This window comes from Oncorhynchus gorbuscha, linkage group LG25 (genome assembly GCF_021184085.1).
Source record: "Oncorhynchus gorbuscha isolate QuinsamMale2020 ecotype Even-year linkage group LG25, OgorEven_v1.0, whole genome shotgun sequence".
In the NCBI taxonomy this organism is placed as follows: domain Eukaryota; kingdom Metazoa; phylum Chordata; class Actinopteri; order Salmoniformes; family Salmonidae; genus Oncorhynchus; species Oncorhynchus gorbuscha.
Genome location: NC_060197.1, coordinates 36,225,270 through 36,244,017, shown reverse-complemented (window position 1 = coordinate 36,244,017; position 18,748 = coordinate 36,225,270). Strand labels below are relative to the sequence as shown.

The window sequence follows — 18,748 nt, the reverse complement described above, 5'->3', positions numbered from 1 at the left end:
CCTACACTTTTTAGAATACTTTCATTTATTTTTTGGGAAAATCACACTTAAAATAATAGTAATTTGGAAAATATTTTTTTTATTTCAACAAAAACTATCAATCAAATTAAATTGAATCAAATATTATTTATCACATGCGCCGAATACAACAGTGAATTGCTTGCTTACAAGCCCTTAATCAACAATGCAGTTTTAAGAAAAGGAAACAGACAATATAATCACATCAGCGCAAACACTTAAAAGCCTCATGCAACCGTTTTTATATCAATATCAAATTACTTCTGGGTAACAATTAAGAACCTTACTATAATAGTTTTTCATTAAAATTTACAAAAAATAGCCTTTTTGCAACAACAAAAAATTCTCAGGCAAGAATTTTGCTAGGACTGTCAGGAAGTGGTCTGAGTGGGAGGGGAATGCCATGCAAACCTGCTGATTTAAAAAATGTTCTTAACCTTCATTTAACCAGGAAAAGCACATTAAGACCCTCTTTTTCAATGGAGACCTGGCCAAAAAGGCAACAACAATCAATACATTACAGAATTATAACATACAACAATACAATTCAACATGTTCCAGCCTTAAAAAAAAAACATTTACACTCCTCTGTAACAGCCTCTCATCAAAAATAAAAATGTAAAGGCCCTGTGTAGATTGTATTTTCCACCAGCAACTATCAGGAATAACACTGATCAAATCTTTTCACATTTTTACAGTGTTTGTTCCATGAGCTGCTGTACAACATGATACAAAACATAATTTTGACTGCACTGGGCCTTTAAATTGTAACAGATAATAAAAAGTGTAAAATTGTCACTCTGGAAATAAACATCATGTACATAAGACATGAAACAGTATAGCACAAAGTCAAGCCATAGACCAGGGCTGCAAAACCCTCTTCCTGGAGATCTACCGTCCTGTGGGTTTTCAGTCCAACCCTAATTTAACAGACCTGATTCTACTAATTAGCTGCTCAACAATAACTTAACTAGCTGAATCAGATATGCTAAATTAGGATTAGACTGAACACCTACAGGACAGTAGATCTCCAGGAAGAAGGATCTAAATAGCAATTAAATTCATAAAATATACAGAACACAAATATTTACAATACAAATCATCTCATAGCAACAGTGCAAACCCCAAAACTTTGAAACCCATGAAACTTTGACACCGTTTAAAAATTATATTTTATATCTAAAATACATTAATACTGCTTCATGTATTCAAGCTGCAATTGTTGCTCTTGTCAGTCACTTTGATGATTGGATTGATTTAGTACTCTGTTGTTTTCTGCCTGGATTGTTATAACACTGGTTTGTAAGGTTTACAATTATGACAATGATGATGATGGTGATGATGACAAGTAGCCAATGTTCTGTCAAGCGCTATTACTGTACAAAAATGTATTAATGGAACTCTTTCCCCTTTCTGATCCTTTCCTCACAATGCAGTCACATGATTGTTGTCTTTGCCTCCCTCATAATCTTCAGACCAGATAGCACTACCAGAGGACTGATGCAGGTGTATCAGCAAACCTCCCCGTCCATTTTCTTCTCCTCCCACTGCTCCCTCATCACCTTTGCTATCCCCCTTTTCTTCCATATTCTCCTCTCGCTTCCCCTCACACTCTCTCCTCTCCTTCTTCTCGTCCATGACCTTCACACTCTCCGTCAGGCCACAGCCCTCCGCACTGGAGTAGTCATCCGAAGAGTCGTCCACTCGGCCCTCCCTCTCATCCCCCTCCTCCTTCTTCCCCTCCCCCTTGCTTTCCCCTCCCTCACTCACTCTCTCTACATCCTCCTCTTTGTCTCTCTGTTCCTCCTCTCCTACAGTCTCCTCATCCTCACTGAGAGGCCAAAGGCGACGCCTGAACCACACCTCCAGGACTTGGACCCCGCCCCTCACCCGGTCCCTGGCCCCACCCTCCCCAAGGACCAGTTGGTGGACTGTGTACTGGCCATTAGTCTGGCGGTTTAGCCACATGTACAGGACGACCAGGAGGGCAACGAGGGTGACCAGGATGAAGAAGACAGTCAAGACGACAAAGGAGGATGTGGTTTGGTCTTTCATTTCTGGATCGTAATTAGTCATGCCTACAAGGGAGAGTAACATTGGAAAAACTGTTTAAACTGACATTTGACAGGGACATTGGGTTGGATCTAAAGGCATGTACAGTATCTCTGACTCAGATCCTGAAGTGATTGGTTGGCCTCATCTGCACTATAAAAATTACATTTCAATTGTCAGACTGAATTGAAATGGAATTGACCCCAACTGTGACAGTCACAAAATACAAGTATCTTATTCTAAAGCTGTTCAAATCCAGTCATGTTTGGCCTCTTATTAGAACAAAACCATAAATCCATTATTATTGGGGTTAGCAGGATCAGATAGATTTGATGTCGCAACGTACCTCTTCAAATAGTTGTCAGAAAAGTTGAAGAAATCTTTGCTCAATCCAAGGTAAAACTGCTGCGGTGGAGATCCAGTTTATTTCCTTTCAATTGGAGGTGATCCATACATTGATTTATTAATGACTGGATCTGTAAAGAAAATATAGTAACATTAGCTACCTACTGACGAAAATGTTTGCAGTATAATTGAGTAGTGTTCATTATACCTCCTGACAAGCAAAACATTTCACCTCCCAATTACAATATCTATGCATCATTTTAAAAATATATATACAGATATTTACACCTGAAATAGAAATGTTTGTGGCGGAAAGGTGGACTCTCGAAAAAATATATTTTACAGGATAAAGTATGGCTGGTTTTAAATGTAGACTAAAACCTGCCCATGAATAATAATATGATTATTGTAATCAGAAACTGTCACATTGACTGGTTGTGAATGGTTCTGACAGTTGTGGTGTCATGGTGATTGATGTGCCATGCTATTGTTTCATTGTGCTGTACTGTCCCTGCAGATACAGCACGTCACACCTCCCAAACACAGGAAATGAGTATGAGGCAGCGGCAATGGGAGAATCTCAATTGCATACTCTTTGCGTCCTCACTCCTGTCTCCTCGCCTTCTTCTCAAAACCCATTGGAGGAGAAGGTCAGAGTGGTGGGACCTCTGTTGTTCTCATCCAATGGGTTTTGAGAAGGAGGCGAGGAGAGCGGAGAGAGGACGTGGGGAGTATGCAATTGAGATTCTCCCCCTGATTCTGCCTGTGTGACTCACTAACAGGAAGCCAGCAGATGCTTTCTCTCCCTCGGTCTTGCTCACTTCTAGTTGAATAATTATAACAGTCAATTGGAAACTGTTATATAGATGAATATGGATGCTTGTATAGATAAATATGGATGCCTGTCAAAGTCGACAAATTAATGTTAAAATAAGTGCACCTGTGGTTTCCCCAAATCTGTGTCGATAGCTGACATATTGAGTAAAGATTAATTTATAGTTCTGGTTCAGACAGGAATGTATTGGGATTCATGTACACAACCTTTCAAACGTTTGGGGTCACTTAGAAATGTCCTTGTTTTTGAATGAAAAGCATTTTTTTTGTCCATTAAAATGACATAAATTTTTTCAGAAATACAGTGTAGACATTGTTAATGTTGTAAATGACTGGAAACGGCTGATTTTCAATGGAATTTCTCCATAGGCGTACCGAGGCCCATTATCAGCAACCAGCACTCCTGTGCTCCAATGGCACGTTGTGTTAGCTAATCCAAGTTTATAATTTTAAAAGTCTAATTGAGTATTAGAAAACCTGTCACGTCCTGACCTTAGTTCCTTTTTTATGTCTCTGTTTTAGTTTGGTCAGGGCGTGAGTTGGGGTGGGCAATCAATTTTTTTGTTCTAGGTTTTGTATTTCTGCTTTTGGCCTGGTATGGTTCCCAATCAGAGGCAGCTGTCAATCGTTGTCTCTGATTGAGAACCATACTTAGGTAGCCTGTGTTCCCACTATGGTTTGTGGGTAGTTGTTTTCTGTTTAGTGTATGTCACCTTACAGAACTGTGTCGTGGTTTGTGTTCAGTCTAATAAATTAACATGGACACTTACCACGCTGCATATGGGTCTGATCCTTCCTACTCCTCCTCAGACGACGAAGAGATTCTGTCATGTTTTGTCTTATATTGTCTTGTCATTTTGCTTTTCCTTCTGTTCGTTTTCCCCCTGCTGGTCTTTTTAGGTTCGTTCCCCTTTTTCTCTCCCTCCCTCCCTCTCTCTCTTCTCTCTGTCGTTCCGTTCCTGCTCCCAGCTGTTCCTATTCCCCTAATCAATCATTTAGTCTTCCCACACCTGTTCCCTATCTTTTCCCCTGATTAGAGTCCCTATTTCTCCCCTTGTTTTCCGTTTCTGCCCTGTCGGATCCTTGTATATTGTTCACCGTGCTGTGTCTTTGTATCGCCCTGTCGTGTCGTGTTTCCCTCAGATGCTGCGTGGTGAGCAGGTGTCTGAGTCTGCTACGGTCAAGTGCCTTCCCGAGGCAACCTGCAGTTTATTATCGAGTCTCCAGTCAGTTCTCGTGATTACGAGTGAAATTGTTTTTATGCTTTATTTACCGCTCCGATTTGTCTAGGAGTATTGCTATTTCCTTAAACTGGATTAAAGACTCTGTTTTCGCCAAGTCGCTTTTGGGTCCTCATTCACCTGCATAACAGATTCATTACAAAACCCTTTTGTAATTATGTTAGCACAGCTGAAAACTGTTGTGCTGATTAAAGAAGAATAAGCAATAAGCAATAAAACTGACTTCTTTAGACTAGTTGTGTATCTGGAGCATCAGCATTTTGTAAAGGTAGCTGTATTGGGGTGGAGCACTGATTTAATAAGGATCTTTAATAAGGATCTCACTGAGGGATGTGCTGTTTACATACTCTGTTTATATGCATAACACTTATGCAGCATTAGCACAGATAACATAAATGTTTTAAGCAAAGGCTCACTTGATATGTAACCATTAACCACACCCTTCACCCCCAATGCAATTCTTTCATTTTGCAGATTGTTATTGGCATTTTATTCAGATACCCATTAGCTGTTGCTGAAGGTGCAGCTACACTTCCTGGGCTCCACACAAGACATAAAACATGATATAATACAAAACCTCAATAGATAAGAACAGTTCAAGGACTGAACTACGTAAACTAAGATTCCTCTTACAGTTCTGAAACTAAATACACCATGGTCACACACACAAAAAAAAAGAAAAGGGGTGGAAATATGTAAAAGTCCTAAAAAGACTGAATAAAAACACAGTGGAAGGAGAGAAACAGTGGTGGAAGAATAGTGAGGAGGAGATGTGGAGGGAGAGATTGAGTGGAGAGTGGGAAGCTGAAGGGTGGACATACAGAGAGTGGAAAGAGCCGTGACAAGATGGTCACACATAGGAAGATGAGAGAAAATGTTCAAACAGACCCACGCCATAAAATGCCAAACATAGGGGCAATTTGATGAATTATGATTGATTTAAAAAAAAATGTAAACTCACCAATGTGTTGCTATAAAATGAACAGTCTGAATGATGGTTTCAAGAGAGACAGACCCAACGAGGCAGGTGTTAGTGGTGGCACTTTTTTAACAAGAGATGGGGATACAGAAACTTAAAGATAGGCGTGTAAGAAATAGAGCGAGAGGGGATATAATGTGGGCGGAGAGAGAGAAACACAGAGAGACTGAGAGAGAGAGAGAGAGAGAGAGAGAGAGAGAGAGAGAGAGAACCTCCTGCCGAATGTGTGACCATATTAGAGATACGTATTTCCCTCAGATTACACAGATTCACAAAGAATTCGAAAACAAATCCAATTTTGATAAACTCCCATATCTATTGGGTGAAATACCACAGAGTGCCATCACATCAGCAAGATGTGTGACCCGTTGCCACAAGAAAAGGGCAACCAGTGAAGAACAAACACCATTGTAAATACAACCTATATTTATGTTGATTTATTTTCCCTTTCTTACTCTAACTATTTGCACATCATTACAACAATGTAGTGAGACAGAGAGAGAAAGACAGAGAGAGAGAGAGAGATAGACTTTGATAGATTGATAGATAAACCAACCCACTAACTCAAGCAGGATGAAGGAGAAATGTTGCAAGGGGTGATAAGAAAGTCAAGTGTCCACCCAAATATACTAAATATACATAGAAAGAGGAAGCTGTAGTGTTCTGTGTACTTTAGCTGTAGTGCAGATTGAAGGTTTGGCAGCTGGTGTGCAGGGTAGCTACATGAGGATCAGATGTGCAGCCAGACTTACTAGCCACTCCTTTTGCCTCATCTCTTTCAACCGTAACGTTTTTCGATTCCTCATCAATCCACGGGAGCCTGAACAGTTCTAACAGTCAGCTTCTTAACAGGTGCATGTTTATCAATACTTGGAAAAAGCTATTTCATAAATTCATCAAGTGCAGCATCTGGATGCTCCTTATTCATTTTAGGGCGGTAGGTAGCCTAGTGGTTAGAGTGTTGGGCCAGTAAATGAAAGGTTGCTGGATCGAATCACTGAGCTGACAAGGTTTAAAAATCTGACATCCTGTCCCTGAACAAAGCACTGTTCCTTTGTAGGCCATCATTGTAAATAAGAACTTGTTCTTAACTGACTTGCCAACAAATATTTTTTACATCATCCACAGCTAAATCTTTTGTATGATCCCTTATACACAATTTTAGGCCCAGCATTTGGAACTTAGGCTTTCCTGGATATAGCCACGATATTGTGATCATTGCATCCAATGGCTATGGATACAACTTTAGAACAAAGTTCTAAAAATGTGATCAATACATGTGGATGATCTTAATATATGCCATCTGTAATTGTTGTAAACACCCTGGTAGGTTGACTAATAACCTGAACCAGATTACAGGCACTGGTTACAGTAAGAAGCTTCCTCTTGAGCGGACAGCTTGATGAAAACCAGTCAATATTCAGGTCCCCAAGAAAGTAGACCTCTCTGTTTACCTCACATACACTGTCAAGCATTTCACACATATTATTAAGATACTGTTAGCACTTGTTGGCCTATAGCAACACCCCAACAGAAAAGGCTTTAAATGTGCCAAGTGAACCTGAAACCACAACACTTCAATAACACTTGACATAAGATCTTCTCTAAGCATTACAGGGATATGGCTCTGAATGTATACAGCAACAGTTCCCCATAAGCATTTCTGCCTTTTCTATAGATGTTATATCCTTGTATTGTATCATCAAATTAATTATCTAAGTGAGTGTCAGAAATGGCTAATAGATTAATGTTATCTGATGTCAGCAAGTTATTGATTTCATTAACCTTATTTCTTAGGCTACATATATTAATATGGGCTATTTTCAGCCCTTTCCTGGGTAGCTTATCAGAGATAAAGCAAGAGACAAAAATATACATTCTGCAGTCCATTAATCAGTTGGTGTTCGAAAGTGTGGTGTGTGCTGTGAGGTTAAAGCTATGATCCCATAGTCTTGGTTCTCTCATCCCTTCCAGGCATTTTAGGAGGGAGGATGGTCAATGAGCCTGCCATAGCAGATGTAAGCAATGTCCACACGCGCTCTGGCAGCTTTCATGGCTGGGATAAGGTATTTTCTCTTCTGGCGCACAGCTTCAGGATAGTCCTTGTTGAGGAAGATATACATTCCTCTCAAGCTCTTGGCTCTTTCTAGAACAGCTACCTTCCAGAACAGCAACCTCGGCCTGGGCATGTCACCTGGACCGGTGGTGGGATTTCCAGTTCTGTTGGTGCGCTCCACCTCAATCTTCCACTGGTCCATCTTCAATTTCTCTGAGATCCCTTCCCTCACTTTGTCCTCAGACTCAGTCCATGTCTCATGTGGAGATTCTGCAATTCCGTCCACAACCATGTTGTTCCGTCTTGATTGTACCTCGAGATAATTTGATTTATCCGTCATTGTTATCATGGATTCATACACAGAATTGATGTCCTCTCTCAATGATTTACAGATTGCTGTCATCTTGCCGTTCTCCTGTTTAAACTCATCAAGCAGACACTGGGAGAATTGCAAACTGTTCTTCAGGTCCTGGACCTCTCTGGTCAGGTCATACATTCTTTTATTAGTTGACTCCACCAGTATTTGGACAAAACACTTCAAGCTATTTTGTTATTTTTGTAACAACTGCTTGTAGAACTCTTTTTGTTGGTTCAAAACATCCTTCACCTAGTTGTCCATGTGGACCAGGGGTGTCAAAGTCAAATGGACGGAGGGCCAAATAAAAAATGTAGCTACAAGCCGAGGGCCGGACTGTTCGAATGTTCATTGAAAATTTTTTAAATGACGCATATAGTCTAGTGAACCTAATTGAACCTACTGAAAACCTAACAAATATATTCCAATATGATCAGATAAATAAAGCAATATTTTCTTATGGCTCTGTCAGTAATCTTTAATTTTCAACAGACACAAAAGACAAATTTCCTTTATATAAAAATCCCCATAACATGAACATTAAATGAAAGAAACCGGTATTCAAGGCACCATCAGTAGCCTATATTTTCTATTTTAGCAAAAGTGGGCTAAATTTACTTCAAAGAAAAAAACAATAATAGCAATTTTCTATCATCCACTCAACTGAAATATTTTTAAAATATAATTGGATTGAAATACAATAAAATAAAGTGCAAAAATCTATTAATCAAAAACAACACTTTGTTTAAGGAGAAGTAACATGCAGTGAAAACAAATATTAAACTTTAACTTTTAAACTTGAACTGAGTAAAAACTCTAAATATGTGATTGCACAGTAATGTTCACTTGTTTGAGGTTGAGGGTGATACTTGGTGGTGTCCCATCTTTTCCACAAGTTCATCAATGTTCGGGGTAAGGCTCTGAGCTGAGGAAATCCTCAGAATTGAGTGGAGGTGTTCAGCAGTAAGTCGACTTCTGTGTGATGTTTTGTTCAAGTTCATCAAAGAAAACAGTTGTTCACACAGGTATGTGCTGCCAAACATAGACAACGTTTGAGCAGCCTGGATGCGCAGCTGGGGCATTGTGTCGGGAGGAAACGGGCGAACTCCGCAGCACCCACTGCCGCATATTTTGCCCTCAGTGCATCATTGCATTGGAGGTCAATCAACTCCATTTGGAGGTTTGGTGGTGAGCTTTCCACGTCAACAGCAAATGGGTTACCGAGCAGTTCCAACCTGCTTTTTGTGCTTCAAAGTCAGCAAATCGGCGTCGAAAGTCAGCGGCAAGCATACCTATTTTATCAGCCAACTGTGCGCTCGGGAACGCACTGGTAGAGAGCTTCTCTTTCATGGTCTGGCAGCTGGGAAAGTGGCTCAAATTTTCTTTCCGCATCTGCGTCTCCCACAGAGTCAGTTTGGTTTTAAATGCCTTCACTGTACTGTACATATCAGAGATGACACGATCCCGACCCTGCAGCTGCAAGTTCATTGCATTCAGATGACTCGTAATGTCACACAGAAAAGCCATTTCACACAGAAACATTTCGTCTCGGAGTTGTGTTGTGTCTTTCCCTTTGCTGTCCAAGAACAGACAAATCTCCTCACGAAGCTCGAAACATCTTTGAAGCACCTTTCCCTGGCTTAGCCATCGCACCTCTGTGTGATAAGGCAAATCACCATGCTCCGTTTCTAACTCCGTCAGAAATGCCTTGAACTGGCGGTGATTCAAACCTTTGGCTCTGATAAAGTTAACTGTGCGCGTGATGATGCTCATTACATGCTCCATTTTCAAGGCTTTACCGCACAACGCTTCCTGGTGTATGATACAATGATAAGCTGTCAGCTCACCTGTCGCGTTTTCCTCTTGCATCTTTTCCCGTATCTTCGCTACCAGTCCGCTCCTGTGTCCACACATCGCAGGTGCTCCGTCGGTTGTCAAACCCACGAGTTTTTCCCAAGGCAGCTCCATCTCATTTACACATCTTGACACCTCTTCATACAAATCATGCCCCGTAGTTGTGCCATGCATAGGACGTAAAGCCAAAAACTCCTCTGTCACGCTTAGGCTGGAGTCCACTCCGCGGATGAAAATTGACAACTGGGCAATGTCAGAAATGTCGGTGCTCTCATCCACAGCCAAGGAATATGCAATGAAATCTTTTCCTTTTTCACAAGCTGCTCTTTTAGATTGATGGACAACTGGTCTACTCTCTCGGCAATGGTGTTTCTGCTCAGACTCACATTTAAAAAGAGTTGCCTTTTTTCTGGGCAAACTTCGTCACAAACTTTAATCATGCAGTTTTTGATGAAATCCCCCTCCGTAAATGGCCGGGCTGATTTAGCGATCTCTTCTGCCAAAATAAAACTGGCCTTGACAGCAGCCTGGCCTTGTGATTTGGCTTTTTTGAACAGAGCCTGTCGAGATTTGAGGCCTCGTTTTAATTCCTCTGCCTTTTGTAGCCTTTGTTCCATGTCCATATTCTTGTTTTTGTCCGCGTGTTTCGTTTCATAATGTCGTCTCAGATTATACTCTTTCAGTACCGCCACACTTTCTCCACACAGAAGACACACAGGTTTTCCAGCTACCTCCGTGAACAAATACTCCGACTCCCACCTTGTTTGAAACCCCCGGTTCTCAGTGTCCACCTTCCGTTTTGCCATTTTTGATGGGTATCTGAAAGTTAATTTTACTGTGATGCTGACAACTGCTGTGCCAATAAATATTGAAATGAAGCAGCCTACTGCTCGGTGCGTCACCGTTGCATTGTGGGAAATGTAGTATTGGTGCGTGTAAAAGATCTGCGGGCTGCCGGCTTGCTGCGGTCTGCGGGCCGGTTCTAATAACAAATCAAGATCATCCCAGGGGCCGTAAAAAACCTTCTTGCGGGCCGGATGTGGCCCGCGGGCCTTGACTCTGACATATGTGATGTGGACCAATGTGCATTCTGAAAAGCAATCCAAGGATTGTTCCATAGGATTTTGTTTTTAGGGAGTGATTTTGTGAAAGTGAAAGTCGATGTGAAAGTTGCGTGATTGTGAGATATGACAAATTAAGCTGATTGAAATTTGAATAATAAGATTGATTGAAATGTGGATATTAAGAAATATGGATAAATAGCTGATTGAAATGTGGATAATAACAGGTTGAAACTTTAGAGATAAAGTAACATAATATTGAGTATAATGGGTTACTAGAGATAAAGTAACATAATATTGAGTATAATGGGTTACTAGAGATAAAGTAACATAATATTGAGTATAATGGGTTACTAGAGATAAAGTAACATAATATTGAGTATAATGGGTTACTAGAGATAAAGTAACATAATATTGAGTATAATGGGTTACTAGAGATAAAGTAACATAATATTGAGTATAATGGGTTACTAGAGATAAAGTAACATAATATTGAGTATAATGGGTTACTAGAGATGTAACAATAGAAAAAAATACATATACAATTTGCACACCCACATGTAGACTATGTAAGTTGTGTCAAAGGTATTATGAGAAATGTTCAGAGTGATCCCTTTATGGACAATTTGAGGTATGATAAGGTTAAAGCATTGTATGGGACTTGACTTACCCCTAAAAAATGTCAACTATAAATAGAACCAATGAATGTTGAACATGATTTTCTGTTAACTAAACTTAAGGCTACAATTGATTGTACCTCTGATGGAGTTTTCGTTGATATCCCAAACGATGAGATATTAAACCAATGAGTAAGCAAGCAAATTGAACCAGTCCTACAGGATGACTGGGGGTCTGACACTGCCTCCCAGTCTATTTTGTCTCAAGTGCCAGAAACCTTATGGATAGAACATTCCAATGGCAGTGAACTGATAGGCAGTGCTAGCCTAGTTATAATAACTGTTTATCTCTCTCCTTCTAAATTGACCAATGTATTTTATACATTTTGCATATTACATATGAAGCTTAAAATAATAGACATTAGGGCCTCCCGGGTGGCGCAGTGGTTAAGGGCGCTGAACTATCAAAGTCCCTGGGTTCGCGCCCAGGCTCTGTCGTAACCGGCACAATCGGTAGGGGTGTCCTTGTCTCATCGCGCACCAGTGACTCCTGTGGCGGGCTGGGCGCAGTGTGCGCTAGCCAAGGTGGCCAGGTGCACGGTGTTTCCTCCGGCGCATTGGTGCGGCTGGCTTCCGGGTTGGATGCGCCCTGTGTTAGGAAGCAGTGCGGCTTGGTTGGGTTGTGTATCAGAGGACGCATGACTTTCAACCTTCGTCTCTCCCGAGCCCGTACGGGAGTTGTAGCGATGAGACAAGATAGTAGCTACTACAACAATTGGATACCACAAAAAAAGGGTAAAATTAAATAAAAATAATAATAATTAAATAAATAATAATAATAGACATTTAATAAGTGTGAAGCAGAAAGTGAATATCCAACAGAAAATTGAAATAAATATATAGACTAACATTGTTAGGTTAGACTAAAATGAAATCAATGCCTTCCAATATGGAGAAGGTTATCATGTTTGTTTTGTTTTAAACCTTGCAATAGGGGGGAAAGCAGAATGTTGTTTGAGAGTGATTGAGTGTGTATTAACAAAGTGATTGAGAAGGAAAAGAAGGAAACGGATATGGAGACTAGTGAAAGTAACAAAGTGAATAGTAATTGGCTTTCAGATAGCACTCCAATAACGTAATATCTGAGTAATTTCAAGTAGTAAGACAAAGGGATTGAGCATTGGACCAGGCTCACTCTTCAAGGCCTGGTCCATTGCTCTTGTGTTTAAGTAATCTGTTGTTTGGGTTAGAGATCAGCTTCCTGTGGAACAATAGCTGCCAGTACACACTGAATTCAAACAGGCTGTACAGCTGTACGAGACACGGTGGGGAAATTTGGGACAGAGGTATGAATAATTTAATAAGACACGTTTTTGACAATGTATTACTCAATTCTATAGTATGGGTAGCACCAGGGATTAAACTAAGAAGATAATGTCATATAAACAACGTAGAACTGTGTCCAGAAGAAGTAGATCCAAGTAAATGTTTTTAGTACCGAATATTGAGCTGATAAGCCAGCACCAACTTTTTGAAGGTCCTAGCAGATTTGTTAAACAACATGTTTTATATTGAGACTAAGTTTATGTCCCAGGGATAGTTTGTACAGCATTGTATGTCAACGCAACAAGTCGAAATGACAATGATTACAAGAGAGGGACTCTGGCTTTGTTTACTTTAGAACGTGCCTATTCAGCTTGACGGGACACTGTATCATCTGATGTTTATATCAAGTTTTTTTCTATGTTTATCAATGATTCTGTATCTCTCCCTTTGAAAGGATCCCCAAGGCAAGTGCCTTAGGAGAGCAGTTAAAGGTACCCAGATCCAGCTGTTAAGGGAGCTCCCAAATTAAGTAAGGCCTGGCCATTTTGTTTGTTTTTACCCTACGATTTTTACTATATACATGCCAGCACCCACACACAACCCACCTGTTAATTAATATTTGTTTGTCGTTAATACTCTGTTTGATTTATTGATGAGGGTCTTAAATTTAAGTGATAGAACCAACGTGAAGCACTAAGAACTGTAATTCTAAATTTGGGTTGGATAATTTATCAATATTTATAATTATGACATGGAAAGGAGAGTCTTCTAGAGACAGAGCTATGCCCCTAAATTGTGAGGAGAGCCACTAGATTGTAGCTTGGGCTAACCTTGCCCCAATCCCATTCTTATCAAGGTTGGTGTGAAACTGTTATAACATGTGTTCTCTCTCTTCTCTGTGAAAGTTAATATGAATGTGCTCTCGGCCAAATTCGGGAGATCTCTAGAGATATAGAGAAAATTAGCAATGCTAAAAGAATTGCGTAAATTGGCTCTGCAAAACAGAGAGGCTCTTAACTATCTTTTGGCAGGTAAAGGGGACACTTGTGCAAACAATGGCGATGAATGTTGTACCTTTGTCCCAGATCACTCTTCTAATATGACTGATCTCGCCGAATACATTGCCGCTGTTGCTAAGAATAATTCCCCACAACCAGAGTGGACGACTGCAACTTGGTTGGAATCCCTGTTTGAAAGGTTGCTAGATCGAATCCCAGAGCTGACAAGGTTAAAAAAATATATAATTCTGCCCCTGAACAAGGCAGTTAACCCACTGTTCATAGGCATTCGTTGTAAATAAGAATTTGTTCTTAACTTACTTGCCTAGTTAAATAAAGGTAAAATAAAAAAAGAGTATTAACATACTAATTAGATTGATTAACCCAAAATGAAGGGCTTGAAATTATGAAGTGCCTGTTTTTTTCTGCGTTGATTTCCCTAACTTTAATAGGAGTATAGAATATTCTGATATAGAAGCTATAATCTAAATGCTTACATTAAAATGTAATGATTATCATCACACAAGTGATAAGAGGATGGAATGTTATGGAAATGTGAATGTTTGTGCTTTTCTAATAACCAATTTCTGTGTTCATTCAAGTGACTGATTGAACGAATCCTCATTGTCAGTATCTGCAATTTGGCAGTACGCCTAGAACCTTGTTTAGAGAAAGGGATCTCTCAGTTTCAAGGTCTCAGCTTAGAGAGAAGAAGCCTTGTGAGGTATTGGTCCGTCACATGCATGACCCAGTATTTGGTCGTCACATGAATGAAGCAAACATTAATTATGAATGATGAATAAGCTACATCATGCAAATATAACTTGCCAGTATATAAGGGACTGCCCCGTTAGAGCTCACTTCAGACCAGTACTTCATGCATCTAAGTTTGACCGTGACCTCTCCAGCTTGCCGACAAAAAAAGAATGATTCATTTAAGATTGACTTCGAGTGTCCCTGTGTAATAATTTCCACAACAGCCCTTAGCTTTATTCTTTGAAAATAGACACAAGAAAAGATTCTATGGAATTGATTTGTACAACCATGGAGGGTTGATGTCACTAAAGGAACCCACCAATTAACATACTATATGTGCAGTCAACTTCCGGCGCCGACAGAGATGGCTGTTCCTAGGAAACTATGCAGTTTTTTGTTTTTTACGTGTTATTTCTTACATTGTTACCCAGGTAATCTTAGGTTTTATTACATACAGCCGGGAGGAAGTATTGGATATAAGAGCAACGTCAACTCACCAACATTACGACCAGGAATACGACTTTCCAGAAGTGGATCCTCTGTTTTGCCTACCACCCAGGACAATGGATTGGATCCCAGCAGGCGAACCAAAACAACGATGCCGTAAAAGGGGCAGACGAAGCGGTCTTCTGGTCAGGCTGCAGAGACGGGCACATTGCGCACCGTTCCCGAGCATACTACTCGCCAATGTCCAGTCTCTTGACAACAAGGTAGATGAAATCTGAGCAAGGGTAGCATTCCAGAGAGACATAAGAGACTGTAACGTTTTTCGCTTCACGGAAACATGGCTCATTCGAGACACGCTATCGGAGTCGGTACAGCCAGCTGGTTTCTTCACGCATCGCGGCAACAGAAACAAGTATCTTTCTGGTAAGAAGAACGGCAGGGGGGTATGCCTTATGATTAACGAGACGTGGTGTGGTCATAACAACATACAGGAACTCAAGTCCTTCTGTTCACCTGATTCCTCACAATCAAATGCCGACCGCATTATATACCGAGAGAATTCTCTTCGATTATAATCACAGCCGCATATATTCACCCCCAAGCAGACATATCGATGGCCCTGAACAAACATCATTTGACTCTATGTAAACTGGAAACCACATATCCCAAGGCTGCATTCATTGTAGCTGGGGATTTTAACAAGGCTAAACAAGACTCCCTAAATTCTATCAGTATATCGATCGTGCATCCAGGACTGGTAAAACCCTGGAACATTGTTATTCTAACTTCCGCAATGCATATAAGGCCCTCCCCCGCCCTAATTTCGGAAAAAGCTGACCACGACTCCATTTTGTTGCTCCCTGCCTATAGACAGAAACTTAAACAGCAAGCTCCATTGCTCAGGTCGGTTCAATGCTGGTCTGACCAATCTGATTCCACACTTCGAGATTGCTTCGATCACGTGGACTGGGATATGTTCCGTATTGCGTCAAATAACAACATTGACGAATATGCTGATTTGGTGAGCAAGTTTGTTAGCAAGTGCATCTGTGATGTTGTACCCACAGCGTTTATTAAAACATTCCCCAACCAGAAACCGTGGATTGATGGCAGCATTCGCACGAAACTGAAAGCACGAACCACTGCTTTGAATCAGGGCAAGGTGACCGGAAACATGACTGAATACAAACAGTGTAGCTATTCCCTCCGCAAGGCAATCAAACAAGCTAAGCATCAGTATAGAGACAAAGTAGAGTCGCAATTCAACGGCTCAAACACGAGAGGTATGTGGCAGGGCCTGCAGTCAATCGTGGCTTACAAAAACACACCGCTGATCCTCAACACTGGGGCCCCCAAGGATGCGTTCTGAGCCCTCTCCTGTACTCCATGTTCACCCACGACTGCGTGGCCATGCACGCCTCCAACTCAATCATCAAGTTTGCAGACGACACTACAGTAGTATGCTTGAATACCAACAACGATGAGACGGCCTACAGAGAGTCGGAGTGTGGTGTCAGGAAAATAACCTCACACTCAACATCAACAAAACAAAGGAAATGATCGTGGACTTCAGGAAACAGCAGAGGGAGCACCCCCCTATCCACATTGACGGGACAGTAGTGGAGAGGGTAGTAAGTTTTAAGTTCCTCAGCGCACACATCACGGACAAACTGAATTGGTCACCCACACAGACAGCATGGTGAAGAAGGCGCAGCAGCGCCTCTTCAACCTCAGGAGGCTGAAGAAATTTGGCTTGTCACCAAAAGCACTCACAAACCTTTACAAATGCACAATCGAGAGCATCCTGTCGGGCTGTATCACCTCCTGGTACGGCAACTGCTCCGCCCACAACCGTAAGGCTCTCCAGGAGGGTAGTGAGGTCTGCACAACGCATCACTGGGGGCAGACTACTTGCCCTCCAGGACACCTACACCACCCGATGTCACAGGAAGGCCATAAAGATCATCAAGGACAACAACCACCCGAGCCACTGCCTGCTTACCCCGCTATCATCCAGAAGGCGAGGTCAGTACAGGTGCATCAAAGCAGGGACCGAGAGACTGAAAAACAGCTTCTATCTCAAGGCCATCAGACTGTTAAACAGCCACGACTAACATTGAGTGGCTGCTGCCAACATACTGACTCAACTCCAGCCACTTTAATAATGGAAAAATGTATGTAAAAAATGTGTCACTAGCCACTTTAAACAATGCCACTTTTATATGTTTACATACCCTACATTACTCATCTCATATGTATATACTGTACTCGATACCATCTACTGCATCTTGCCAATGCCATTCTGTACCATCACTCATTCATATATTTTTATGTACATACTCTTTCATTCCTTTACACTGTGTGTATAAGGTAGTTGTTGTGGAATTGTTAGGTTAGATTACTCGTTGGTTATTAATGCATTGTCGGAACTAGAAGCATAAGTATTTCACTACACTCGCATTAACATCTGCTAACCATGTGTATGTGACAAATAAAATTTGAAGTTAAAGGTTCACAGATGCATACAGTCCAATGACCACAGAGTGGCTGAACCTAAATGGACATAGTGATTCTGCTAATAAATACCAACTCTTATAAAAGCAGCTCACACTCTAAAGAGCAATTGATATCAGTTTTATCAGGATTTCCCGAACTTGTTCCTGGAAAGGCCACACCTAACTGTATAAGGTCCCACAGTTGACAGTGCATGTCAGAGCTAAAACCAAGCCCTGAAGTTAAAGGAATTGTCCGTAGAGTTCCGGACAGGATTGTGTTGAGGCACAGATCTGGAGAAGGGTACCAAAACATTTATGCAGCATTGACGGTCCCCAAGAACACAGTGGCCTCCATAATTCTTAAATGGACAAAGTTTGGAACCACCAAGACTCTTCCTAAAGCTGGCTGCTCAGCCACATTAAGCAATCGGGAGAGAAGGGCCTTGGTCAGGGAGATGACCAGATATCCGGTGGTTACTCTGACTGAGCTCTGGAGTTCCTCTGCGGAGATGGGAGAACCTTCCAGAAGGACAACCATCTCTGCAACACTCCACCAATCAGGCCTTTATAGTAGAGTGGCCAGACAGAAGCCACTCCTCAGTAAAAGGCACACGACAGCCCGCTTGGAGTTTGCCAAAAGGCACCCAAAGGACTCTCAGACCACGAGAAACAAGATGTTCTGGTCTGATGAAACCAAGACTGAACTCTTTGGCCTGAATGCTAACCGTCATATCTGGAGGAAACCAGGCCCCGCTCATCACCTGGCCAATACCATCCCTACAGTGAAGTATGGTAGTGGCAGCATCATGCTGTGGAGATATAGCGGCAGGGACTGGGAGACTAGTCAGGAACGAGGGAAAGATGAACGGAGCCTGGGTTCTGAATACTTATGTAAATGTGATATTTCAGTTTGTACTTCTTTATGCAATTACAAAAAATTCTACAACTCAATTTTTACTTTTTCATTATGGGGAGTATTGTGTGTAGATTGATGAGGGAAAACAATTTAACCAATTTTAGAATAAGGCTGTAACGTAACAAAATGTGGAAGGGTCTGAATACTTTCCGAATGTTCAGAGTTGAAGCAGTGTAGAACCACTCGGCTGACAGACACTGCAGAGCCCAGAGGAAGGAAGTGAGTGGTTCAAAAGACACAGAGCTGATGCTCTTTCAACCTGGGACCACATCCTGTTATGTGCTCCACTGGCTAGTACAAACACAACACCATAAACTCCCGGGGAACCGTAGAGGTAGATTTGAATTAATGTAAATTTTGCTATGATGTTGTGGGAGGACTAAAATTGACAGTCCATT

The 18,748-nt window shown here is 41.3% G+C and overlaps 1 protein-coding gene across 1 annotated transcript; it reads right to left on the bottom strand.

Annotated features, from left to right (window-relative positions):
- Window positions 1–11: 11 nt before the first annotated feature.
- On the bottom strand, window positions 12–5,601 carry LOC124014139. Its single transcript, XM_046328880.1, has 3 exons — window positions 5,452–5,601; window positions 2,417–2,546; window positions 12–2,096 (listed from the first exon to the last, which is right to left on the bottom strand). The coding sequence occupies exon 3, from the start codon at window positions 2,092–2,094 to the stop codon at window positions 1,444–1,446; it is 651 nt and encodes a 216-aa protein (XP_046184836.1). The 5' UTR covers window positions 2,095–2,096; window positions 2,417–2,546; window positions 5,452–5,601; the 3' UTR covers window positions 12–1,443.
- Window positions 5,602–18,748: the final 13,147 nt, after the last annotated feature.

Bases quoted from the DNA above. Each gene is read 5' to 3' on its own strand.
- LOC124014139 (XM_046328880.1), bottom strand. From the start codon at position 2,094: ATGACTAATTACGATCCAGAAATGAAAGACCAAACCACATCCTCCTTT.